The sequence below is a fragment of the Tamandua tetradactyla genome, chromosome 6 (assembly GCF_023851605.1).
Source record: "Tamandua tetradactyla isolate mTamTet1 chromosome 6, mTamTet1.pri, whole genome shotgun sequence".
In the NCBI taxonomy this organism is placed as follows: Eukaryota; Metazoa; Chordata; class Mammalia; order Pilosa; family Myrmecophagidae; genus Tamandua; species Tamandua tetradactyla.
This window is the reverse complement of record NC_135332.1, coordinates 3,511,844-3,538,293: the sequence shown is the minus strand read 5'-3', so window position 1 is coordinate 3,538,293 and position 26,450 is coordinate 3,511,844. Positions and strand designations below refer to the sequence as shown.

Below are 26,450 nucleotides of genomic sequence, written 5' to 3'. Positions count from 1 at the left end.
TATTTACTTTCATATTTTTATGATATTTTTGATGTGGTAGAAAATTTAAAATTATTAAGCATTAAAATCTGGCAATATTTTCTTTTATGACTTTTATATTTGGTGCCACGTTTAGAAAATCCATTCCTCACTCAAATGTCCTTAATCATTTTTTTCTAGTATTTTTAAGGTCTTGTTTTATATATCATAGTGGTTAAAAACATATGCTTTGGAGTCTGATGCTTCTGGATTTGATTCCTGGTTTTTGGCAACCCTGTGTCTCTGGGCCAGTTCCTTCATTTCTATAATGAAACTATAAGTTTCAGTTTTTCCACCCATAAAATTGGAATAATAGTGTATATTCTTCATCGAGTGGGGAAAATTAGATGGAGTTTTAAATATTTATATATGATCTTAGTGTGCCTGGCACACAGTAAATGCTTAATAAATGGTAGCTATACTTCAATTTATATGGAATATATTTTGGTAAATGGTGTGGTGTAGAATTCTAATATCTTTTTTTGTAATATTAGTCTGTTGCCCCACCATCAATCTATTCTTTCTTCACTAATTTGCAATGCCTTTTTTCACATGTACTATCCTTATATATACCTCAAACTGTTTCTGGACTTTCAGTTCTGTTCCCATAATCTTCCTGAAATCCTACACCAATTTGGCACTCTTATTTATTGTGGATACATGAGATTTTTAAAAAATTGATATAGTAAGGCTCCCTTTATTACCCTTCTTGTTAAAATTTTAGTGCTCATACTACTTTAATTGCATTGTGATCAGAAAATGTGACCTGCATTTTTTGTTCCCCAATATGTGTTCAGTATTTATACATGCGCTATAGCATAAGAAAAAGATGGATATTCTCTGTTTTCTCTGTGTTTGTGTAGATATATAAAATATAGTTTGCTAATTTTGTTATGAAAATCCTTTATACTTTTGTTTTTGCTTTTTTATTAGAGTAGTTAGGTTTACAGAAAAATCATGCAGAAAGTACAGAGTACTCATATGTCATCATACTTTTTTCTATTTAATTTGTCAATCTCTGAAAAAAAAACTAACATCTCCCACTATGATGTGGATTTTCCCATTCTCTTTTGTATTTATAAGAGCATGACATTGCATTTTTTTGAAGTTCTGTTATTTAATATATGAATGCTAATGGATGCTATCTTTCTGTATTGCTAAATGTATAGTTTCATGCTTTTAGCTCTGAATTATATTTCATTTATTAACAATGGATTTTTTATATTGCCAAGCATATATATTTTTTAATTCCTCAGAAATCTTTCTTATTCTCTTGTCCCTTTTGCACTTGCAATGTCCTCTTGAATCTTCCTGAGAATTATCTCCTCTATTCCATGAAAATTAATTTCCTCTAGGACCGGTTCATTTGTTTCTTTATATTATCCCTTCTCATCCATGTCATTGGTTTCCATATGTGACAGGTGACCCTCAGTTGTCCTGTTCATATTTATGAAGGAAGGATGGGGTGGTTTAGTGTATAGGCATACCTCAGAGATATTATGAGTTCAGTTCCAGACTACTGCAGTAAAGCAAGTCACACAAGATTTTTGTTTTCTCAGTGCATATAAAAGTTATGTTGACACTGTAGTGTAGCTATTAAGTGTGAGCTACATTATATCTAGAAAAAATGTATGTAGACTTTAATGAAAAAGTGTCTTATAGGGCAGTGCAATGGTGACTCAGTGGCTGAATTCTCACCTGCCATGCCAGAGACCCAGGTTCGATTCCCAGAGCCTGCCCATGCCAAAAAAAGAATATATATATATATATATATATATATATATATAAACATATATATATATATGTTTTATCACTACAAATACCATCATCTGATCCTTCAGTGAGTCATAATCTTTTTGCTGGTACAGCGTCTTGCCTCAGTGTTGATGGCTGCTGACTGACAGGGTGGTGGTTGCTGAAGGTTGGGGTGGCTGTGGCAATTTCTTGTAAGAAGACAACAATGAGGTTTGCTGCATCGATGGACTCTTCCTTTCACAAAAGATTTTTCTATAGCATGCAACACTGTTTGATAGCATTTTACGAGGGTAGGACTTCTTTCAAAATTGGAATCAGTCCTCTCAAAACCTGACTCTGCTTTATCAACTAAGTTTATTTAATATTCTAAGTCATTTGTTGTTATTTCAGCAGTGTTCATGACATCTTCATCAGAAGTAGATTTCATCTAAAAAAAAAAAAACACTGTCTTTGTTTACCCATAAGCAGCAACTCCTTATCCATTAAAATTTTATCATGATATTGCAGTATTTCAGTCACATTTTCAGATTCCACTTCTAATTCTGTTTCTCTTATCGAAATTACTCCTTGATCCATGGGCTGCAGAATGTGTGTTGTGTTAGCAAACATGAAAGCAACATTAAACTCACTGTGCATCTCCATCAGAGCTCTTGAGTGACCAGGTGAATTGTCAATGAACATAATATTTTGAAGGTAATCTATTTTTCTGAGTAGTAGGTCTCAACAGTGGGCTTACAATATTCAGTAAACCATGTTGTAAACAGATATGCTGTCATCCAGACTTTGTTATTCCATGTATAGAGAACAGGCAAAGTAGATTTAGCATTAATTCTTAAGTGCTATAGGATTTATGGAATGATAGATGAGCACTAGCTTCAAATGAAGTCACCAGCTGCATTAGCCCCTAAGAAGAGAGTCAGCCTGTCCTTTGAAGCTTTGGAGTCAGTCATCAACTTCTCCTTTCTAGCTGTGAAAGTCCTAGACGGCATCTTCTTCCAATAGAAGGCTGTTTTGTCTACACTGAAAAGCTGTTATTTAATGTAGCCACCTTCATCAAGTATCTTATGTAGATCTTCTGGATAACTTGCAGCTTCTACATCAGCACTTGCTGCTTCACTTGCACTTTTATATTATGGAGATGGATTCTTTCTTAAACTTCATGAACCAACCTATGTTAGCTTCAAACTTTTCTTCTGCAGCTTCCTCACCTCACTGAGCCTTCATGTAATTCAAGAGAGTTAGGGCCTTGCTCTGGGTTAGGCTTTGACCTAAGGGAATATTGTGGCTGGTTTCTTCTATCCAGACCACTAAAATTTTGTCCATATCAGCAATAAGGCTGTTTCAGTTTCTTATCACTCATGTGTTCACTGGAGTAGCACTTCTAATTTCCTGCAAGAATTTTTCCTTTGCATTCACAACTTGGCTAACTGGTGTAAGAGGCCTAGATTTTGGCCTCAGTTTTTGACATGCCTTCTTCACTAGGCTTAATCATTTCCAGCTTTTGATTTAAAGTGATAAAAATGTGTGACTCTTCTTTTCACTTGAACACTTAGAGGCCATTATAGGGTTAATTGGCCTGGGTTGGACATTGTTGTGTCTCAGGCTATAAGGAGGCTCAAGGAAAATGAGAGAGATGGGGGAATAGCCAGTTGATGGAACAGTCATAACACACATATTTATCAGTTAAGTTTATTATCTTGTATGGGTGCACCCCATAATAATTAAGATAGTAACATCAAAGATCCAGATCACCATAACAGCTAAGTAATGAAAAAATTTTAATATTGCAAGAATTACCAAAATACGATGCAGTTGCATGAAGCAAACACATAATGCTGGAAAAATGGCACCAATAAAACTTGCTGGATACAAAGTTGCCATAAACCTTCAGTTTTCAACAAATGTAATATCTGCAAAGCACACTGAAGCGAAATGCAGTAAAACGAGATGTGCCTGTAAATAGATGGTCAGTATGGTTGCCTTGGCAGTTGTGTGCCTTGTGTGCCCTGTAATCCTCTCCTCCAAATGGGAGGTTTTGTGAAGATGGGTTTCTTTGTTTTTTGTTTTGTTTTTGACCCCGGACTTTAGAGTTCTCTTTCTCCAGTGTGCTGCTCAGAAATTTTAAACTGACCAGAGGCGCTTCTACTACCTGCTCTGAGTAACAAAAGAGGCAGAGGGAGCAGTTGGCCCCTCAGCTCTGTAGCAGATCTTCTACTAGCTACCCTCAAAATTGTCTCTGTTCCGTGCATTTGTAAACCTTAAGCTTGGAATCTCTCAGGGTCTGCTCTTCCCTTCTCAATAGCTTGCTCCTTGACAGTGTCTTGGATTATGGTTTCCTCTCCTTTTGTCAAGGTGATCTTATCTGTGTCTATTTTCCCAGAGATTCCTCATAATTTCTTGCACACTATTGTAGATTTACTCTATTAAAATTTTTTTTTTGTCTTTTTAAGAAATTTGGGGAAGAAAGGGAGTTAGATGGGAGTGTATAGCCATCTTGATCTAATCCTAGAGATAAGCTCAACTCTGTGAAAACAATGCATGCTTAGAAATAGAAATGAAAGTAAGTACACCAAAATGTTAAAGAGCAGTTGTTTTGAGGTGGTGCCTTTATGCTTGTTTTAAATTCTCTTTTCTAAACTTTTCTGTCTCTTCAGTTTTATTTGTAAAAAAAAAATTTTTTCAAAATGCTATAATAGCCCGTGGATTCCCATTACTATCTTTGAAAAGATGGAGGACCTTAAGCTAGAAGTTTATTATTTTATAAACTATAAAATACTTACCATTGAGCCCTTGATCCTAGTGTTTATCAGTGTCTTCCCTGATTTAATATTAGCTACCCTAGTATTTAGATTCCTGGGTCCCAGGTATTGAACCAGATTCTCTAAGTGTAGGAATCGGGAATCTGTTTTAAAAGCTCTCCCAAGTGAGCCAGTGCTTAATTGGTACAGAGTTCCTATTGGGGTGATGGATAAATTTTGGTAATGGATGGTGTTGGTGGTAGCACAACACTGAGAATGTAATTAACACCACTGAATTGTATATTTGAAAGTGGTTATAATGGCGAATTTGAGATTGTATATATGTAACCAGAATACAATTTTTAAAAAGCCATAGAACTGTACCACACAAACAGTGAATCCTAAAGTAAACTATGGACTATAGTTAATAGTATAATTATAATAATATTGCTTCATCAATTGTAACAAAAGTACCACACTAGTGCAAGGTGTTAGGGAAAACTGGGGATGGACATGGAGACTATACTGTATGCATAATTTTTCTGTAAACTTATAGCTACTCTAATAAAATAGAGAGAGGGAAAAAATGCTCTCCTAAGTGATCCTGATGATCATTTACATTTGGAAATCACTGATTTAGATTACTTGTTTCCAGAGGCAGTACATCTTACTTGCCTAAATGAAAATTCTGTCACTTTTCTGCCTACTTTCTCTGACTTGCAAGATCTCCCTATAGTTTATCTACATCACTTGGGATATTTACTCCACTGTGCACTTATTCTTCCAGATTATTTATGAAAATATGGAACATGTAGTGACATTTATTGAAATCTCAATATTTAAAATATTAAAAAATTTTCAGCCCATAAGGTAAAACTCCCTAATTCTGCTCCTTTTCATTGAGCACCCTTTCTTTGGAAGGAAGATCTCATAAGAAATTGAGCATATATTCGACATTAAAGCGATGACCATTTCTTCCTCTCATTTGATGTTAGTCTCTAGCCAGTTTCCTTTCCTTGACCAAACAGCCCCCAGTCCTGTGAGGATTCCAAAGTTCCAAAATTCACCTTTGTGTAAAACCTTGTGGAAAGCTTCTTGAAAGCCTCCCAACATAAGCCTCAACAAGCTATTCATTCACCTTTTGTTAAACACAAATGTTTGCTTACATTTCCATTAATTTTATCTTCATCAGATTCTAGAGCTTATATTCAGGAATGTTGACATAATTTGTTGGCAGGTGTTGTGTTACTGGTGAGCTCATGTCCACGTTCACTGGCTCATCATTTACCCAAACCAACATCTATTGAGTGACATTTATGTGCCAAATTCTTTACCAGACACTGACTGAACTGTACAGTTTGCAGAATACGTTTAGCATCACCATCATTGCATCCAGTCTGCCTACAGCCCTGGGAAGTAGGTACTATAGTAATATCACCATGATCCTCATTTTAAAGATGAAGAAACAGAGGCCTAGGATGCTTAAGTAACTTTTCCAAGTGTCACACAGCTCACAGGCTCTAGAGGCAGGCCTCAAACCCAGGCCCCTGGCCCCAAATCCCATGCACATGTACCCACCAATATACTACAGTGCCAACTTCTCTGCTAGGGTCTTTATCCCCAGTTTCTCTTGGTTTATCGTAACAGTTTGTCTGGTCCTCCTAATAATCTTGCACATATCAGTAAATGCAAAAGGGTCTGATATAATTCTTATATCATCAATAACCATCATCAATAACCTATCATCAATAACCATACCTGGAAGAACTGTCAGGTCCAAAGGAACAGCGGGTGAACCCTCTTGGCAGGCAGGGAGCTGTGTTGCTCCCTCTTCTTTCCCCGATTAATGCCCTGGGAATTGATATTTATGGAAACTGCAAACATGTAGACTTCTGGTCACAAGGACTTGTTTTCCATTTAGTCTCCTGGAGGAAGATTCAGAGGAGGAGGGAGATTTGTGTCGCATCTGTCAGATAGCCGGGGGTTCCCCAACTAACCCCCTCCTGGAGCCTTGTGGCTGTGTGGGAAGTCTGCAGTTTGTTCATCAAGAGTGCCTGAAAAAGTGGCTGAAAGTGAAAATAACATCAGGTAGGTGGGGAAGGAAGAGCAGCAAACGTGCAACCACATATAATTAATATGAGACATCACAGTGTGGGACTCAAGGCCTGTCAACAGCTCACTGTTCTCACCAAGCAGTAACGCAGTAATGCCCTGATTTAAGGAATGCAAAGGGAAGTGGAGTCCAGCCCAGTGTGCTTGCTCACAGTCTTGACATACGGTCAGTCGGTCTAAAGTCTGTCTTCACATTATGGGAGGGAAATGGTTTTTTGGCTAATCTGAGAGAAGAATCCTGGAATCATATGCTATTGAATCTTGAGGCCCGAACAGAGATGCTAAGACCGCCTACCAGGAGAAAGGAAATAGCAGAAATGGGTCAGTGGCTGAGCCTCAGCAAGCACACAGCAGCCATGCCCGGCTGAATTATTTTACCTGGTAAAAATAATTCAGACAGTCCATCGTGATAACCCCCAGAACACACAGTGCTGCCACTTTCTGGTTTGGTAGTGGGGTGGGGGAGGGAAGTCATCCTAAGAAACTGAGCAGAGCTGCCTTTTGGCAGAAGGGGTAGGAACAGAGATCTGATCTAATTTTCGAAAACTATTTTAGATAAAGAGATTTCTGTGTGCTGGTTTTGTCAGCTCCCTCTTTAACAGATCTTATAACTGGGTAAGAAGCCCCTTCTCAACTCCCTGCGGAGGTTATAACCTAAATATAGCCACATCAGTAGGTCTGCTATAGTTTCTTGGCAGAGAACAGAAGGTTTCTTTAAAACAGGAATGAGAGCAACTCTAACAAAAAAAAAAACATCAATGCAAAGAGCAACTCGATTAGAAAATAGCTTCTATACCTTCAGAAATGCCTGACAACTTTCACCCCATAGCTAGATCCTATTTCATTCCTCTTCCATGTTCTCCTCTTTGGTTATCACTGTTTCCAGCAGCTTTGCTATGTCCACAAGGGCAACACACTATTTAATCAGAGGAAGGAACACGTGGGGTCATCGTATCCACTACCTCATCCCTGAAGCTCTTTTTTCCATGTATGCATCATTCCTAGTGCATGAAGTTTAGGACCACTGCCCGAGATGTTTAAATGCATAATGTAATTGCAAGCAAAGTCCTTGGTCCTTCAGGGAACGACTAGTGAAAGTTTGATGGCTAATGACTGACATATAATGCTTTACCTTACTAAAAATATAAGCTAATTAAACATGTGACATAGAAAAAGTACTCAAGAAATGTGTGATAAAAGTGCTGCTAAAGGCTTGTGAAGGCCAGTGCTATGAATGTTCATTAGGATTCCGTTGGAATACATGGGGGTTGCAGAGTAGCCCAAAGCATTACTGAATGATGCTAAAAAAGAAAAATCAGACAAAACATCGATGAGGGATTGCTGTTTAGCCTTGTCCTTTGAAACTCTCTTAATATTTACAAGTTCTCTATATCACTTATGAGGAAAAATAGACCTGGGGAACAAAACTACCCAAACCCTATCTTCACCAAATAAATGCAGGTAATTAATGAGTCTTCTATTTTCTAATGCACAGGATGAACACCAGTACACTATTAGCCAAAAGGTAGTAACTACACTAGGAAAAAAAGTACTTGACAGAATGTTTGCTTAGATATGCCATGATCGTTCTTCATCTTCCACTTTTGCTTTGGGAAGTAGCACCTGAAGTAGAAAACACCAACAACAAAGGAAGCCTTCATATATTTCTTTTGCCTGGTCTGAGCCCAGGCTTAAGTCCTGGGCCTATGCTACCATTAACTACCTACACGTGGCCCCTGAGTGCCTTGCTTTTCTCAGGTGGGACTGTCACCTGGGCAGGAGTGAAGGCAGATATTTAGACCACAGATTGAGGATAGCTTCTCCCATTTATTTGATCCCCACTGATTTATTTCCTTGGCCCGGTGTTAGGTCTGCAAGGGTGAAAAAACGGGCCCAATATTCACTGTTTTTGCAAAAACCTGTTATAGATTTAGCCTCCATGTAGCACTTCCAATTTTATGACCCATTATTTATATTTAAATCGAAAGCAAGACCTGTTATTTAAAAGTCATGGAAGTTTCACTTATATGAAACTTGCATAATAAAGAGAATGATTACAAAGGAAATTTTTCAGATCTCAGGCTCAAGGTCACTTTCTACAGAAGATGACTGGGTTTAAAATGTTCACTGAAGCTCAGAATTCATAACACACACAAGTTTGTTCTCAAAATATCACCTGTCAAAGTGCCAACACAAACAGACCCAGCGTTATATGTAACATATAATTCTCTGTCTAATTTAAGGAGCAGATCTTGGCGCTGTGAAAACCTGTGAAATGTGTAAGCAAAGCCTGATGGTCGATCTGGATGACTTGAACTTGAGCGAGTTCTACCAGAAGCATCAGCAGTCCCAGGTAAGAAACCCTCCCAGCCACCCTGCCTCAGTGAGCTAATGTCGGTTAGACTTGTGAGGCTGGTGGGGGTGAGGAAGGGGGACAGACTCACTTTCCCTGATTTAAGGAATGCAGATGCCTGTGTGGTGTGAGGCTAAGAAAGTCCATTTAGCTCACTTCTCTGAGAAGGTCTGTCACTAAATTGGAAAGTCTTGGTTGTTGTGGGTTGAGTTCACCCTGTTGTCAGGGATAAAAATAGGAAGCCTCAGTGGCCAACTGGACACACAGAAATAGTGAAAAATCTGGCAAGTTCCAGACTTTTTGCTGGAATAAATGCCAAATTTGCTAAAGTAATTTAAATTTCATAGCAACAAGAGCAAAACAACGAATCAGTTTCTTGGAGAAGATGTCTCTCAATTTGAATATCAAGTAACTCTGGGGTAATAAGAAACGGCTTTACCCAAGGTTAATGAGTATTAAGTGCTTACTCTGTACTTTTAGCACCTAGTGTATTACCTCTCCTGGGGCATTTGGATTATAATGATATTATATATTATATATATATATATTATATATATATATATTGTGATAGAGTTCGTTAACATTGGGTGGGCAAATTATTTATGCCTGGAATAATAGTCACCCAATTCTCAACTAATCTTCCATATAGAACTATACTGCCCAATAAGGAAGCAATAAGCTAGTTGTACTTGAAATGCACTATAAATGTTAAATACACATTGAATTTCAAAAAGAATATAGAAAAACAGTGTAAAATAGAACAATAATTTTACATTAAATACACACAAAATCTCAAAGAATTCGTGCAAAATAAGTAAATGTCATGTTAATAATTTTATATTAATTATATGTTAAAATGATAATATTTTGTTTATGTGGGTTAATAAAATATATTGTTAACTTGTATATGATGCTCCTTTTATCTACGATATCGACAGATGAGTGAAAAATATGGATTAAAAATAAATAAATAATATGGGGAACAACTGTTAAAGTAAATTGAATAGATTGAAATACAAGTGAACAATGAAAGGGAGTGGTAAGGGGTATAGAAAAAAAATAAGGGTAACAAAGGTTAAAATCTATTGGGTAGATGGAAATACTAGTGTTCAATGAGAGGGAGGGGTAAAGTGTATGGTATGTGCGAGTTTTTTCTTTTTTCTCTTTATTTCTTTTTCTGGAGTAATGCAAATGTTCTAAGAAATTATCACAGTGATGAACCATATTACTATGTGATGATATTGTGAGCCATTAATTGTACACCATGTATGGAATATTTATATGTTAAGAATGTTCATGTTCATATGTTGTTTTGGTTTGCTAATACAAAATAAATTTTAAAACAAGAATAACCTCCAGAATAAATATATGTATAGTTAAAATTAATCTCACCAGTCTCTTTTTACTCTTTTAATGTGGTGGCTAGAAAGATTCAAACAACTTATGTGGTTCGCATTTGTGGCTTACATTTTATTTCTACTGTATGGTGCTGATCTAGAAGATACTGAGCACATAATAAGCAGTCAATAAGCATTTATCAAATGAAAATAGCTCATCATTACCCATGGTAATTTAAGAATGACCTCCCTCATAACATGGTTAGAAAAAAATGATTAATAATCACAGCTATAAAGCACATAATTATAAAACTATAAAATCATCATTAACAACCAAATGTCACCCTTCAGGGGAGTCACTTCAGTTTTCAGATCATGAGCTCCCGTATAGACCTCCTGTTGCAGAAAGCACAGCTGAGTCAAAATGGTGCATGTGATTCTGGGCAATTTTGCTGTTTCCTTTTTTAAAACCCTAAGGCTGCTGAACAAAGGAGCCCGCAAAATGATAATAATAAAGGATATTTGAGCAGCTCAAGCAACAAAATCAGCAGGCTTGTTATAATGGACATAATGCCACACTAACATTGCAGAGATTGGGTGTCAGGTGGTTAACCCAAAATGAAAAAAATTTCCTGAGAAATAAATTCAATATTTTGAGTCCATCCATTTTGAGGTCTGAAGATCTCATATCATTCAGCCATAACCTCTAGAAATTGAGATCCAAGATGAGAAACAAAAGAAGCTCACATTCTTGGACCATGAGCATGTTGAAGTTAAAATACTGAAAGGAACCAGGCTCTCTGAGTGCCTGAGGTCAGGGTGCCAGCCAGGGTGCAGACAAGTTGCATGTGGTCATCTCAAAAAATAGAGCATTTCGGGAAATGGGACCTCCTGGACTTCCTAAGAAGACACATCTGGATGAGGTCAGGTTACACAGAATGCTATCAGAACCATCAGCAGACAGAACAGGGGGATGCTGTTTCGGTTCCAGTGGTTGTTTCCCGAGCATCTTCACGTTCTTCTTCCACTGCCAGGCTGCTGCCACCATATGCCATTCCTTTACCAGTGATACGTATGTAACACTGACCTGTGAGCAACAAGGCTTCCCAGTTGTACTAAAATCTGTACACCCGCTTTGAATTAAGATCTGAACCTAAGACCTATCCTTTCCCCCAAGGTTGCTGTGTGACATATCCTCATATCTGGACCTTATTTCTATCATCTGTAGGAAAGAGGAGATGTTAATTCCTATCTGTCAGAGTTAGAGGTAGGAAAATCCACAAGAACATCACCTAATGCAGTGCCTGTACAAGAGAAAGCACTCAGTAAACAAGAACTACCATATTACAGCCACACAGATGCCCAAAGTCTTTGGCACTCAAGGGAGAAAGCTACATGCATCCGGAACCAGGCTAGAGTCTCTTACTGAACAAGCAAAGCTAACTGGCCCACACAGGGGTGATACCACTGCCCTGGCCTCACTATATTCTACAGAGATTGCTGAGATAACCAGCACAAGCACATTCTAGAAAAGCTGTAAAAGTAATTGTGTCAGCCATGGTCTGGCCAGGAAATGGATGATGGCACACTCAGAAAGCATGAGTGAAGGGCAAAAATGTGGGCAATATTTAACTTATTTGAACAGTTTAATTGAACACCATAAGTACATGGAACCTTGAATAGGACATGAGATTTTGTTGCTTTATCTATGTTAGTGGGATGCCCCGATAAATCCTAGAGTGATTGAACAGTGAATGAAGAAGTATCTGCAAAGTCCCCTTGGGGGAATGGGGAGAAAGGGGGAAAATTCACCTTCCCCATTTGGAGAACTCCTGATATTCTTGCAAGCAGTGGGGACAACCAAATCAATAGGCCGAGCCCTTGATCTTGGGGTTTGCCCCTATGAAACTTATTCCTGCAAAGGATAGGCTAAGCCTACTTAAAATTAAGTCTAAGAGTCACCCCCAGAGAACCTCTTTTGTTGCTCAGATGTGGCCTCTCAGCCAACACGGCAAGCAAACTCACTGCCCTCCCGTCCTCTACGTAGGACTTGACTCCCTGAAATCCTAGGGTGAGCTGGGACTCGGCATCAAAGGATGGAGAAAACTTTCTCAACCAAAAGGGTGAAGAAAGAAGTGAGACAGAATAAAGTGTCAGTGGCTGACGGATTTCAAACAGAGTCTAGAGGTCATCCTGGAGGTTATTCTTACACATTATATAGATATCTCCTTTTTAGTTTATGGTGTGTTACAGTGGCTAGAGGGAAGTACCTGAAACTGAGGAGCTGTGTTTAAGTAGCCATATTTCTTGAAGATGATTGTATAATGATATAGCTTTTGTAATGTGACTGTGTGATTGTGAAAACCTTGTGTCTGATACTACTTTTATCTACGGTATGGACAGATGAGTAAAAAAATATGGATAAGAAATAAATAATAGGGGGAACAAAGGTTATAATAAATTGAGTAGATTGAAATACTAGTGGTCAATGAGAGGGAGGGGTAAGGGGTATGGCGTGTATGGGTTTTTTCTTTTTATTTCTTTTTCTGGAGTGCTGCAAATGTTCTAAAAATGATCATGGTGATGAATACACAACTACGTGATAATATCGTGAGCCATTGATTGTAACCGTGTCAAGAATGTTTGTACGTTTGTTTGTTGTTTACACTAAAAAAAAGAAGAAAAATGGGCAATAAGATAAAGCAACAAGAAATGGTGGAGTGCCCTGGGACTAGCAATGTGATCAACCCTAGACCTGAAATGACAAGGGGATGGAGCTGTAACTGTAAGAGAGGGTCACCCAACAGCCTGTGGCCTTCAATAGAGACAAGCAGTCACTGGCACACCACTGGTAGGCATGGAGGGGACAGAGGGAATAAATACCTCAGCCTCTCCTTCCACCCTCTGTTCTCCTGCCAGTGCCTCCCACTGGCCTAACCCAACCGGAGGGCAGAGGGCAAGGGCGCCTAAAGGATGCAGTCTGTCGAAGTCAACCTCTAGGGTACAGAGCAGGGTGGAAAGTAGATCTGGAGGGCAAAATGGTAACTATCCAGCACAGTAATTATTCTACATGGAAGCAGAAAAGATTTTAAATTAGTTTTGATGAGAACTTGATAGACCATCAAAGCCTTTTGAAAATGCCTTTCAGTATAATCACAAGTGGAAGCCAGAATCAACAGACTTACCCTCATGTGAGAACAGAGGTCACAAGAGCTGATGGAAAGCAGTCAAGGACTCACACTTTCACAGAAGTTCTGATTCTTCTGATGGTCTATTGTAAATTTAATTATGTCTGTTTCATGATTATGTCTGAGTTAAACTCTGACCTCAAGGGAAGTGTGACTTAGACATGTTCAGTAGATTAGCTAAAGAGTGAGGTGAGTGATGTTTAACATAAAGATGCTGAGGATGTAATACAAGCCCAGCTTGTGCCCCAGGCACCAGGAACCTGCTTAGGGCGCACGTCAATTCACTGAGACCTCTGAGCCTGGCCATGGGAACTGTGTGCTCCCATGCTCTGGGGCCCTAGTCCCTTCCCTCCACTCCCAACCTTAGCTCATCAGGGCACCCTTAGTCAACCCTCTGTACTGTTTACTTCTTGGGAAGGGAGTGGCTAGGGCCAAAATATAGACACGTAGGAGAAAAAGAGAAAAATCAGAAGAAGCCTATCTTAGCCTGACTCTCACTTGACCTTACCTAACAGTCTAACTAACTTTTTGTTTCTTATGCATTTTTCTCATTTACTTTTTTATTTTTGCCTTTGTTTAACTCTAATTAAAAAAATTATAGGGCGGGCCATGGTGGCTCATTGGCAGAATTCTCGCCTGCCATGCCGGACACCCGGGTTCAATTCCCAATGCCTGTTCATGCAAAATATATATATATATAAACACCCACAAAAGTATCCCATAATTAATGATCCAGAGATAACTTTTAACATTAGATGCATGTCCTTAAAAAAAAAAATCTATGAAAATACTGACACCTTGACCCTAACTGCAGAGATTCTGATTTCATTCATTGGGAATGGGGTCAGGTATCTCTCTCTCTCTCCCCTATTTTTCCCATTCTATCATTTTTAATTGTGATATACATATAACCCAGCATTTTAGCTGACTTTTAAAATACTTATTGAGCTCCTACTATATATCAGATACTGTGTGTTGGAGATACCATGGTGCCCAAGACCAGCAGAGTTGCTGCCCTCTAACAGGGAAGACCTTGAATGATGGCCAGGGTGTGGGAGGGTCAAAAAAGCGACACCAGGGCAGCTGTGAGAACATCTTCAGAGGCCTCTGATCTGGTCTGAAGACCATAGAAGGCTTCTCTGAAGAAGGAACATTTAAGACCAGGAAGGAAAAATAGATATGAGCCCCGTCCCCCAGGCCTTTGCAGGTACCATCTGCAACATCTGAGATGGACGCTATGCCTGGGATCTGACCACAGCTCAAGGCATGCCCTTTAAATGCTCACTCAACACTTCCAATGGTCTTTGAGGATATGGAAGGACTTAGATCAGATCCTTGTTTGGTTCTGTACATATGGGCAGGAGCAGAGAGAATGCTGCCCATAGGCCTAAGAATGCCCCCAAATCTGATTATCCCCATGTTTCTTGGATACTGGATGGTTCCCATGGGATCCATATGGGATCAAGGGTTGTTACTAGATCTTGAGTGGCTAGATTAAGAACCCCTAAAGGTTGTTTGGACAGTGGCCCTATTGACCAAAACAACTGTGGGGCTCCAGAGTCTGGATTAAGCACTTTTGGGTACTGGTACCTGGTGGTCTAATCATATGCCCCCTCCCTCCTTACTCAAGGATACCTGAAAATTAAGCCCTATAGACCTTCTGCACGGACCACCTAACTTTTGATAATACTCAAGGGGACAATGCCACATCTTCTTCTATGAGTGTGTGCTTGAGCTTGGAGGTTGGACTCATACTTGATTCTGGTTGGGAGACTTGCTTGTTAAGTGGGAAATAACATTCATAGCTCCAAATAACATTCCATGTTCCAAAACGAGTCAGGAGAAACAATTTTAAGGAAGATTTAGATATAGTCAAATGCCAAAAGGCAGGAAGGTAACAAAGGCCAGGCGTGACCAATAGAGAATGGTAGAGATTGTAGCAAAATGGAATATACTCTTTCCAGCTAAAGATGCTCCCTCCCTCCCTCCCTCCCTTCCTTCCTACTTTCCTTCCAACCAGAGCACATACACAGGCCAGATTTAGTGTCTTGGCTGCCAACTGTTGGCCCTTTGTTTAGACCAGTAGTTCTCGAAGATCAGCAGTCCCTAGATCAGTATCATCAGCATCATCTTGGAACTTGCTAGAAATGAACATTCTTGGGCACCATCCCAGAACTGAATCAGATGCTCAACAACTGTTTTAATACCCCCCCCCACTGTGATTATTATGTATATTAAAATGGAACCCCTAAAGTCAAAAGTTGCAGCTGTGCGGGCCACTGCTCCAAAATTATATTTTTCTCATCCTTCCATCTGCATGTTTTTCATCCATGTATTTTCCCTTGTTCCTTTGTAAATGTATTTATTTGAGCACTCGCTATGTACCAGGTATGTGGCTAGGAGTGAGACATAGGGACGTGCTCCTTTGCTTCGTGGATCATACACCCAGCTGGTTCACCTAAATTCCAACTTTCATTCTTGTCTCTTGCAGGACGTTTTTTTCTGTGAAATACCATTTGCATTTGTACTAACTCATCTTATCATAAAGCCTCAGGGAAACAGAAGAGGGAGCTCTCCCTTATTTTATTAATGGGGTCACTTTGGTCCTGTACAAATAAAACACTTTGGCCAAAGTTGCAGCCTTGATAGACCCAGGCTGTCCTAGTAAGACATATACTAGAGGCCCATGCTTGGAGGCATGCACCTCTGATCCTTGCTTTGCCCGAGGAGAGCATCTGCCTCAGCCAATGACAGATGTCCTTGGACATACGAAGTCACCTACTAACTCTCTAAGCTGGGAGCATCTCTTAAGCACATCTGAAGATTTGATAAAGTGTCTGGCCAAGCTTTCAGCTTTTTCTAGTGGATCTTATTGGGAATTCCCATTGGTAGCAAATCTCCTAGTGGAAATGAGTATTAACCAAATGAAGGGTGGGGGTAAGGGGTAGAGGGGCAAGAGAAAAGAAAGAAAAACAGCTGGCAGGCGGACCAAGCCCTCCATAGCTCTCATCCACATCCCTTCTCCCTTTCAAGCCTCCTGCCCCTTCCTTCCATCCACGGCCCCCCACTCCCCACCCCCACCCTGCCCCGTTCTTTTGGCCTGGTGCACAAAGGGAACTGTGTGTGGGAGCCCAAGTGTGGTGCGACTGGGTCAGGGGAGGAGCAGGTCAAGAATAGCTCTAATAAATAACTCTCCAAAATCTAGTTCATTTTGCCCTTGCCAAACAAAACCATGGAACTCTTTCAGATAACAGATTCCTCCCACTTGTAGCTTGGGAGTATAAAGGATGATGACTCTGAGTTGACTACAAACGCTGGCTTGGATTGGTCTACCAGGCGCCTTTGTGGAGCATCACAGGCTTTGCAGCACACCACATGCAAAGGGTGTCCATAAAGGAGCTCAGCCCCTGAGATTTATGGCGCCATGTGACAGGCTCCCTCCCACAGACTAGAGAAGAGACACAATCTGCTAGAAGTGACTTTTCAAATTATCTGCCGAAAACATTAGTGGATATTTTCCCATCTGCATGCCTCCAGGCCTTATTGAGTCATAAAAAGTAAATGATTTCCCTGCGTGCTTTGACAAACCTGATAGTTCCAAGCCATTTTCTAGCTGATTGATTTGCCACTATGCATCAGAGTATCTATGAGCCGAAAGGCTGACTGGCAAAGAGAACGCTAGAGAAAAAACCATTGGCAGCTCACAGAGGGAGCCATGGCCGAGGCAGACAAGAAGGACGAGACTTGTCTTGTCTGAAGGAGCTGAGCCGCAATCAGGAAGGTTTCCCAAGGAAGGAAGTTTGTCCTGTAAGGAGAGAGAGTCACCGACTCCTGGAAAGGTGGGAGGAGGCAGTTAAAACAGAAAAAGTGAAAACAAACAACTTCCCTTTCCACTCTAGGCCAAGGTAGTAAGAGCAAAGAAAACATGGCCAGAGACTAAAAATAGGAAGCCAGACTGCTAAGGTCAGCTGACTTGAGCCTTTAATGGCAAGTCTGGAGGACACTGGAGGGACCTTAAGCAGTGGCCTTGGGGGGCCAGTTTTTTACCACCTAGATGGGGCATCGACTCAGAAGGAAGAACCAGCCGATCCTTGCACAACTTCGGTGCTTTTTCTGGCAGTTCTTTTGTCCCGGGAAAGGTGTGGTCTGTGCCAACATCCTAAGCTACCCTTGATTTGATGGGCATGGGGACCTCGGACCATGAAGCTACCTGAGCTGCTGCAGAAGGAAGGAAAATGAGGCCCTGAAGTGTTCACTGTGTCATGTCTGAGCTTCATTTGTCCTGGGAAAACAGGGTCAAAGTTCTGACCTTTCCCAAGGGTGATGTAAAAGGCCATGCCCTCTGCTGGGAATGTTGGCCCCCTGGGTCTGGGCAGCCTCCGGAGCCCCGTCTGGCCCATCCTAGAGCTTCTACCCCAGCCATGGAAATGGGCATGAGGACAGATGGGGGATTAAAGCCACTTCCCCTCCTTCCCCGGCAGAAGGGGAGGAGTTGCTACTAATGCTGCTAATTTCAAAGACCAAAGCATGAGGTCTTTGAAAGGTCCAGATGATGAGGGTTTGCAGGACAGAGGGGGCCGGCCAACCGGATGTCCACACTCTCCCTATGTTACACACCTGTTCTAAGTGCAGGTAAGGGAACTAGGAAGGTATACAAAAAATAAAACTCAATCCATCCTTCAAGAAAAAGCAGAAACATTAACAAGTGCAAGATATGGTGTACAAAATAAAGACAAAGGCTTAGGAGTCCTGGAGTGAAGGAAGAACGGGGATGAGTGAGGGTCAATGGGAAGTCTTCCCCAAGGAGATGATGTTTGTGACAGGAAATTAGGGACACACCCTGATAGAAAGGTGGGAGAGGGGCGTCCAAAGCAGATGCATGAAACAGGCCCACAGACCAAACCAGAAGAGCCCGAGCAAAGCTTCTCTAAGGGTTAGTTAAATCCTAACAGACAAGCCAGAGAGGGTGAGCCCTGAGATGAGACCATCATTAGGCCCAAAGTAAAGGAAGACTCTTACAGAGCTAAGGTCTGGGGCCGGTTCTCTGGGCAAACAAGGGATCTAAGAAAATAAAGCACCCCCTGTTGTAACTGTGTTCCCAGATTACTCCACAGAAAGACGTCTGCTTTCCTAAAACACAGATGTCACTGTGTCTGCACCTGTGCTCAAGACACCAATAGCTCCATGTTACATATGGCATCACATTCAAACTCTTCGGTTCTGCCTAAATGGTCCCCACCTCACCATCTCCCCAGTTCATGCCCCCCATAATATATTTTTTTTTAATTTTTTTATTAATCAAAAAAAAGAAAAGAAATTAACACAACATTTAGAAATCATTCCATTCTACACATGCACTCAGTAATTCTTAGTATCATCACATAGATGTATGATCATCATTTCTTAGTACATTTGCATCAATTTAGGAAAAGAACTAGCAAAACAGCAGAAAAATATATAGAATGTTAATATAGAGAAGAGAATTAAAATAATAATACTAATAAAAAATATATATATATAAAAAGGAAAAAGAAAAAAAACAAAAACAAAAGATACAAACAAACAAACAAACAAAAACTATATTTCAGGTGCAGCTTCATTCAGTGTTCCAACATAGTTACATTACACTTAGGTATTATTGTGCTGTCCATTTTTGAGTTTTTGTATCTAGTCCTGTTGCACAGTCTGTATCCCTTCAGCTCCAATTACCCATCATCTTACCCTGTTTCTAACTCCTGCTGGTCTCTGCCACCAATGATATATTCCAAGCTGATTCTCGAATGTCGGTTCACATCAGTGGGACCATACAGTATTTGTCCTTTAGTTTTTGGCTAGACTCACTCAGCATAATGTTCTCTAGGTCCATCCATGTTATTACACGCCTCATAAGTTTATTCTGCCTTAAAGCTGCACAATATTCCATCGTAGGTATACACCACAGTTTGTTTAGCCACTCGTCTGTTGATGGACATTTTGGCTGTCTCCATCTCCTTGCAACTGTAGACAATGCTGCCATAAACACCGGTGTGCAAATATCCGTCTGTGTCCCTGCCCTTAAGTCCTTTGAGTAGATACCTAGCAGTGGTATTGCTGGGTCGTAATCCATTCTGCCAGTCTATGTCTTTTGATTGGGAAATTCAGTCCTTTAACTTTTAGTGCTATTACTGTTTGTATAATATTTTCCTCTACCATTTTGGCTTTTGTATTATATATATCATATCTGATTTTCCTTCTTTCTACACTTTACTCCATACCTCTCTCTTCTGTCTTTTCGTATCTCACTCTAGTGCTCCCTTTAGTATTTCTTGCCGAGCTGGTCTCTTGGTCACAAATTCTCTCAGTGACTTTTTGTCTATAAATGTTTTAATTTCTCCCTCATTTTTGAAGGACAATTTTGCTGGATATAGGAGTCTTGGTTGGCAGTTTTTCTCTTTTAGTAATTTAAATATATCATCCCACTGTCTTCTAGCTTCCATGGTTTCTGCTGAGAAATCTACACATAGTCTTATTGGGTTTCCCTTGTAGGTGACAGATTGTTTTTCTCTTGCTGCTTTCAAGATCCTCTCTTTCTCTTTGACCTCTGACATTCTAACTAGTAAGTGTCTTGGAGAATGCCTATTTGGGTCTATTCTCTTTGGGGTGTGCTGCACTTCTTGGATCTGTAAATTTAGGTCTTTCATAAGAGTTGGGAAATTTTCAGTGATAACTTCTTCCATTAGTTTCTCTCCTCCTTTTCCCTTCTCTTCTCCTTCTGGGACACCCAAAACACGTATATTTGTGCACTTCATATTGTCATTCAGTTCCCTGATCCCCTGCTCAAGTTTTTCCATTCTTTTCCCTATAGTTTCTGTTTCTTTTTGGAATTCAGATGTTCCATCCTCCAGTTCACTAATTGTAGCTTCTGTCTCTTTAGATCTACCATTGTAGGTATCCATTGTTTTTTCCATTTTTTCTTCTGTGTCCTTCATTCCCATAAGTTCTGTGATTTGTTTTTCAGATTTTCTATTTCTTCTTTTTGTTCAGCCCATGTCTTCTTCATGTCCTCCCTCAATTTATTGATTTGGTTTTTGAAGAGGTTTTCCATTTCTGTTCGTATATTCAGCATTAGTTGTCTCAGCTCCTGCATCTCATTTGAACTATTGGTTTGTTCCTTTGACTGGGCCATATCTTCAATTTTCCGAGCGTCATCCATTATTTTCTGCTGGTGTCTGGGCATTTGATCAGATTTCCCTGGGTATGGGACCCAGCTGGTTGAAAGGTTTTTCTGTGAAATCTCTGGGCTCTGTTTTTCTTTTCCTGCCCAGTAGGTGGCGCTCGTGGTGCTCGTCTGTCTGCGGGTCCCACCAGTAAAAGATGCTGTGGCTCCTTTAACTTGCCAATCCGAATCTGGCAGTCGGCCCGGGAAACCGCGCATGGAGGTGGGGGGGTCGCCGGCCGCCGCGGCTTGGGGGAGTGCCGGTCCAAATTGCCCAGCTAGCCCGAGACGCCAAGCGTGGTGGGAGGGCCCCGCTATCCAACGTTCCCAGTCAGACCAGGGAGCCACATGCGTGGAGGGGACCCCAGTCGCCAGCCGCCCCGGCCGGGAAAACGCGCGCCCCTCGGGTATCTCATCGCAGCAGATTCTCCCAGCCCGTTCAGCCATTCCAGAATGGGGTACGCTGTCTTTTTGGTCTCTGTCGTGGCTCCGGGAGCTGTTTCATATTGTTTCTGTTTCTTTAGTTGCTGTTCTGGAGGAGCCCCCCCATAATATTTTAATCCTCAACAAACACCCTCCCCGTATACTCCAGTGAGTAAGGAACTGCACCAAAAGCGCACTCTGCTTTCTGCATCCCCAGACCTTTACTGGTATTCAGTGCCTCTGTCTGAAAGTTTCTCAACACTTCTCATAGCCACCTACCAAAGTCCATCCCATCCTGGAAGGGACAGCACAAATACCACCTCCTCTAAGAAGTGTTCCCCTATGTCATTTTCACCATTCTCCTTCTTGTCCTTTGCTTCTCTGCTGTAGCATTTGATACATCCAGCTTGTGTTGGAGCTGGTTCTGAACAACCTCCCTCCCCCATCAGATTGAGGGGTCCCAGCAGATTATTGCCCTGTGTTCCCCACAGCACCCTGCACAAGACTTTGCATATGTAACTGCTCTGGTCATGGAACGACATTGAGCCCGAAGCCTAGAGCTTTTATAGAGCATCCTCCTCTGGGTGGAAAAGAGTTCCAGGATGGCTGCCCTGCCCTGTTCTCTGGTCCTCGAAGACCTTGCCTCAGGGCTTGAGTTCTTATCCCATTTCTTAACACCTTTCCATCTTGTTACCCTCCACCCCATGATTTAAATGATGAATATTTTTAAGCTGAACTTAAGAGCTCTCTATTCCATATTTAGGCACAAAATCAGCTGATGAATTCGGGCTTGTACTTAGTGCTGCTGCTTCATCTCTACGAACAGAGGTTTGCAGAACTCATGAGACTCAACTATAACCGGGTTACAAGAGAAAGGGTAAGTCTGGCTCTGACCCAGAACTTTGAGCCACAGTCCTGAAAACCTTGCAGTGCTGTCTACTGGAGGTGCAGTCTGTTGAGGTTCTCATGTCACATGGTGGGATACGGGACTACCATTGTTAGGACTAATACTCAGCAGCTGCAGCTTTTATACAGTGGCCCTCTGGCTGAAAAGTGAGTAATAATCACATAATTACTTACTGTTAAACATGAGGGGTAATAAAGGGGTCATCAGTGGTTGTACAAATAAGTGAGTCTTCAGAGATATTTGTCCCCCAAAATAGAGACCATCTAAAGTGCTGGGGCTGAATGTGCATGGAGAGCCTCAAGCATAGAGAGTCAGTGGAAACACTCTTTCCCAGGGAAGAGTTTTTAAAATAGCAATCTGATGATGAGCATTTTGTTTTGGAGCCCAGAGTACATTATGCTAGTGTGTGCATGTATGTGCTGGCTGAAGTTGTCAGGCTGCAAAGAAATAAAGGTGATCATGGCATTAGTGTTTGCTATAGAAGTGGCATATAGAATGTGCTTGCTAGGAGTGATCATCTGTAGCTGACTTTCTTCCACAAGAGAACTGAGAGCCCCAGGAGGCTTCATAGTATAACAAGAAAATCCAGACCCTACTATTCACTGATGCCTGGCCTTAGCAAGGTCCGCAACCCATAGTGGAATCATCTCCATGGAAAAAAGAGGGCACTGGACTGGCTGACCTCTAAAGTGTCATAGTACACTTGGCCATTGTCATGTCAGAACCTTGAGCCCCAAGGAACTTCCCTCTTCGTTAAATGTCTCTCTGTGGCCAGACCAGGAGAGAGTACTGCCAGGACAGGGGACATCCCTGTCCTGTTTACATCAGGGGCTGGGATGCTTTTAGTTGTTTGGATTCTCAGAACACCCCCTTGAAGCTTGGAACTTGACCTCTGCTCATGTCGGAAGGTCATGACTAGAAAGTGAGCCAGTGTGACAGTGTACAGCCAAGCCACTGAAGCTCCCATAAGGCAGTTTTAGTGGCACTTGCCACCGCATCCCATATATCTCTCTTTATATTCACTTTCTTCTTCTTCCTCATCTTCTCTTTCTCTTTTCTCTATCTGCTGGCATGAGTCCCTACCTAGAGGTTGTCATCCACTGAGTCCATATGCTCTTTACATAGCAGCAGAGCCGACTTGACAGTGAGCTGTTGCAATCCATTTGGGGTCAACCTATTAAAAATGCTGGGTTCAAACCCAGCATTTGTTCCTAGATTTGTCCTAACTTTATTTCTGACTTAAATTCTCCCCTTGGACCCTATGCTCAAAGTTAGAAAGCAGGTCTGGGTCTTGGCCAAGATATCTTCTCAGGAATCTCACCTTCTTTTTGACCTGAACTTCCCCTTCCTTAACTCTTCCACAGTCTTAATGCGATGTAAATTCCTCAGAAAAATACATTTACAAAAAGAAGAAGAAGCAAGAAAAATACAGGAAGCAGGAAATGATCCTTTGTTAACATTTCTGTAACTACATTTTCATGATTCCACAACTTTTAAATGAACTTTTTATTGCACATTGAACTTTAAAGCACCCCATTGATTTAGGTACAGATGGCCCCAGCGTCACTTCTCATGAAAACATAAGACCAAAATAGTCCAACCCAGTGGATTAAAACCTTGGCCCTGAAGCATTGGTTTGACTCTGAAGAACCTCCCCAGTAAAACTGTCCAAGAGGAAGAGTGGGAACCAGGATGGAAGGAATCAGAAAGGGCTGGGCCACCCTCTTCTCTTATCACAAACTTACATTGAATTTGAAAGCCCTGAAATAGGTCTCACCCACTTAAACCACCAAGCAATAACCATGCAAATAACCAGTTACAAGGCACACAAGTAGGAAACCAAATGGCTTTTATCAAAGTCACACTCTTCTTGACTAGAGTCTCAGAATATTTTTGTAGGATATACTCAGAATCTGAGGGTAATGTTTAATAGAAGAGAGGCGCTTAGTTGGGAGAGAAACTTGGCTCTCCTTTACCTACCAGAACATTTGCATTAGGCTTCTTGGTTGTGTCTCATTAAGAGCCCCTGAAGTAAATGCTTGCTAATGATGCTTTCATTCATTCATGCGTGATTGCTTTATACCAGGTGCTGAAATGAGCATCAGGGAGAGTGGCTAACAGAGGTGATTCCATTTTTTCTCTTTCTTTGAGGAGTTTTTTTTTTTTTATCAAGTTATGAGAAGATACTCACATATTTATAAAACCAAAAGGGTCATTTAGGCAAGAGAACAGTGAAATTGACTACAAAAGATCTTCTCTGGCTGAAGCTTCCTGAGGTTTCCAGGGATTCCAAAGACAAGCTATTTGTCTCCCTGGTGAGACTGAGACTATTTGAAAGCAAAGCCAGAGCGTTTACACTTTTCTCTCTTGATATTGGGCCCAGAGTTGAGTCATATTTGGCTACTGACTATGTCCCAGGCACTATGGATGCTAGGAGCATTGAGTGATTGCAGAAGTGCCCAATGACTGCCAAATAAGGAAGTGGTCTATATGGGATGAGGGTGGAGTTTCATAACTCTTGGACATGGAAACCTTATCTCTATACTATTCTGCAGTTCTCTGGTGTCTAGAAAATGCCTGGCACATAGTAGGTGTTCATTAACTTTTTTTTTTTTGCATGGGCAGGCACCAGGAATCGAACCCGGGTCTCCAGCATGGCAGGCGAGAACTCTGCCTGCTGAGCCACTGTGGCCCACCCTCAGTAACTTTTTAATGCACAAATTGATGAGCTAATGTATCAGAACCTACTGTTCCTAGGAAGCGAGTCTTGAGTTATGTTTGGAGAAAGAGATAGTACAAATTTGTGGAGAGAATGTATTCTAGGTAAGGGAATAATACTCCAAGTACAAGGTATATTAATTTATTCCAAGATTTACTGTGTGCCTACTATGTACCAGATTCTAAAGTAGATTCTGGGAACACAAGATAGTTTAAGATGCTCCTTGCCCACAAGGGACTCAGATTCTAAAGACAGAACAGACATGAAACCAAGAATATGCCATGTGTTTTGATAGATAATGGAGCCAGATATGGAGGAACATAGAGCAAAGTTGGACAACCATTCTTACTCCCTCCTCCCACTCCTTCTGCAGAACAGACTCTCTAAGCAGGGGCCTCAGGGAAAAAGCCAATGTTTCCGGGGCATTGCTTTTAGTCCAATTACGTTGTACTCTTTGTTATCAGTCTTCCCACTGCTTTGGGAGCCTAGTGGCCAAGCTGCTTCCATTAACATTCTCAACTGATCAGCAGAGGAGGTGATGTTTGAACTGAATTTGGGAGGTTTTACCAGATGGAGAGGGTAGATTGGGAGGGAAAGGGCATTCCTTATAGTGGGAAACATACACATGAAGGCTCAGAGACATGAAAAGGCCTGGCATGTTTGGGGCAAGTCAAGAAGTTGAGTGTGGCCAGGGCCTGGCAGGAAGTGAGCCTGTGGTGTAGGAAGGGACCAGGACATGAAGCGTTTGTATGCCTCTCTGGAGAATCTGCAGTCTCCAACAGGTGATGAAGAGCCACCGAAGGATTCCTAGCCTGGGACTGACTAGGGAATGTACATTTTTGAAAGATATTTCTGGCAACCATGTGGTGGGTAGGCTGGGGAGGTGGGGAAGAAACTGGAAACAGAGAGACCAGCTGGGAGGCTGTTGCAATAGTATGGGATAAGGGGACCCATGTGGGGGAGCATTGGAGATGGGAAAGGCAGACTGACTTGGGGTGGACACAATGTAAGGTACAGCTGAAGCAAGACAAGCACCCAGTGGGAAGTGGCCTTTCTCACTTCAGATGCTCATGGTGGGAGTATCTCCAGAGAACACAGGACCCTATCAGCGGCAGCTGAGCCCACATGGCTGACCCTTTAATTTGACAGAGACATAAGGCTGGCCTGAGTTGAAGGGACAAGTCAAATGGAGTTGTCTTCCCTCTCTCTCCCTTTCAGCACCCATACCAGACTCTCCATTATTTGGGGCTTGCTCCCCCAAGGCCCTCTGTCCTGTCCTTCTTCCTAGCCATAGGTCTTCTCTCCACCATGCTTGTTCCTCTCAATGAAACGTACAGTTCATTGAGTTCCTTCCCTGCGTGCCCATGGCAAAGCCCCTAGACCCTCTGATGCTTAATGATCTCAAATAGGTAAAGCAGTAGAAAGACTCTTGGTCAGGGTGCTAAAAGGCAAAGGGCAGAGAGGAACCCAGGCCTTCCCAGAATTACTGTCTGATCTGGCGTTGGCTCTGCCTTTTGCCTTCTGCCCCAGGTGTGCTGTTAATAGTGGGCAGTTCAGGTTAGGTGGGAGGGGAGAGTACTGCAGCTGGCATGGGATGCAGGTTGGGTCTTGAAGTAGCTTTCAAATCCCAGTGTCCATTCACATATGAGGCTGGATGACCTTCTCTATGTGCCCCCTCCCCATTCACACCATTTCTACAAAAGTA

At 41.5% G+C, this 26,450-nt stretch overlaps 1 protein-coding gene and 1 long non-coding RNA gene across 29 annotated transcripts in view; one reads left to right on the top strand and one right to left on the bottom strand.

Moving 5' to 3' along the window:
* Positions 1-26,450, top strand: part of MARCHF10 (membrane associated ring-CH-type finger 10) — a 90,620-nt gene that overhangs the window by 59,024 nt on the left and 5,146 nt on the right. For 19 of the 20 annotated variants that reach the window (XM_077163498.1, XM_077163502.1, XM_077163504.1 and 16 more), the window contains 3 exons: positions 6,433-6,599; positions 8,867-8,976; positions 21,883-21,996. In XM_077163498.1, coding sequence (XP_077019613.1) covers positions 6,433-6,599; positions 8,867-8,976; positions 21,883-21,996 — 391 coding nt within the window. The remainder of the gene's footprint in view (positions 1-6,432; positions 6,600-8,866; positions 8,977-21,882; positions 21,997-26,450) is intronic. The other variant, XM_077163510.1, reaches the window with a different exon arrangement.
* LOC143686975 (uncharacterized) overlaps positions 1-26,450 on the bottom strand; it is a 67,627-nt gene that overhangs the window by 40,824 nt on the left and 353 nt on the right. For 8 of the 9 annotated variants that reach the window (XR_013177344.1, XR_013177350.1, XR_013177345.1 and 5 more), the window contains exon 2: positions 6,270-6,436. This is a non-coding gene — a long non-coding RNA (uncharacterized LOC143686975). Of the gene's footprint in view, positions 1-6,269; positions 6,578-26,450 lie in introns of all 9 variants that reach the window. The other variant, XR_013177348.1, reaches the window with a different exon arrangement.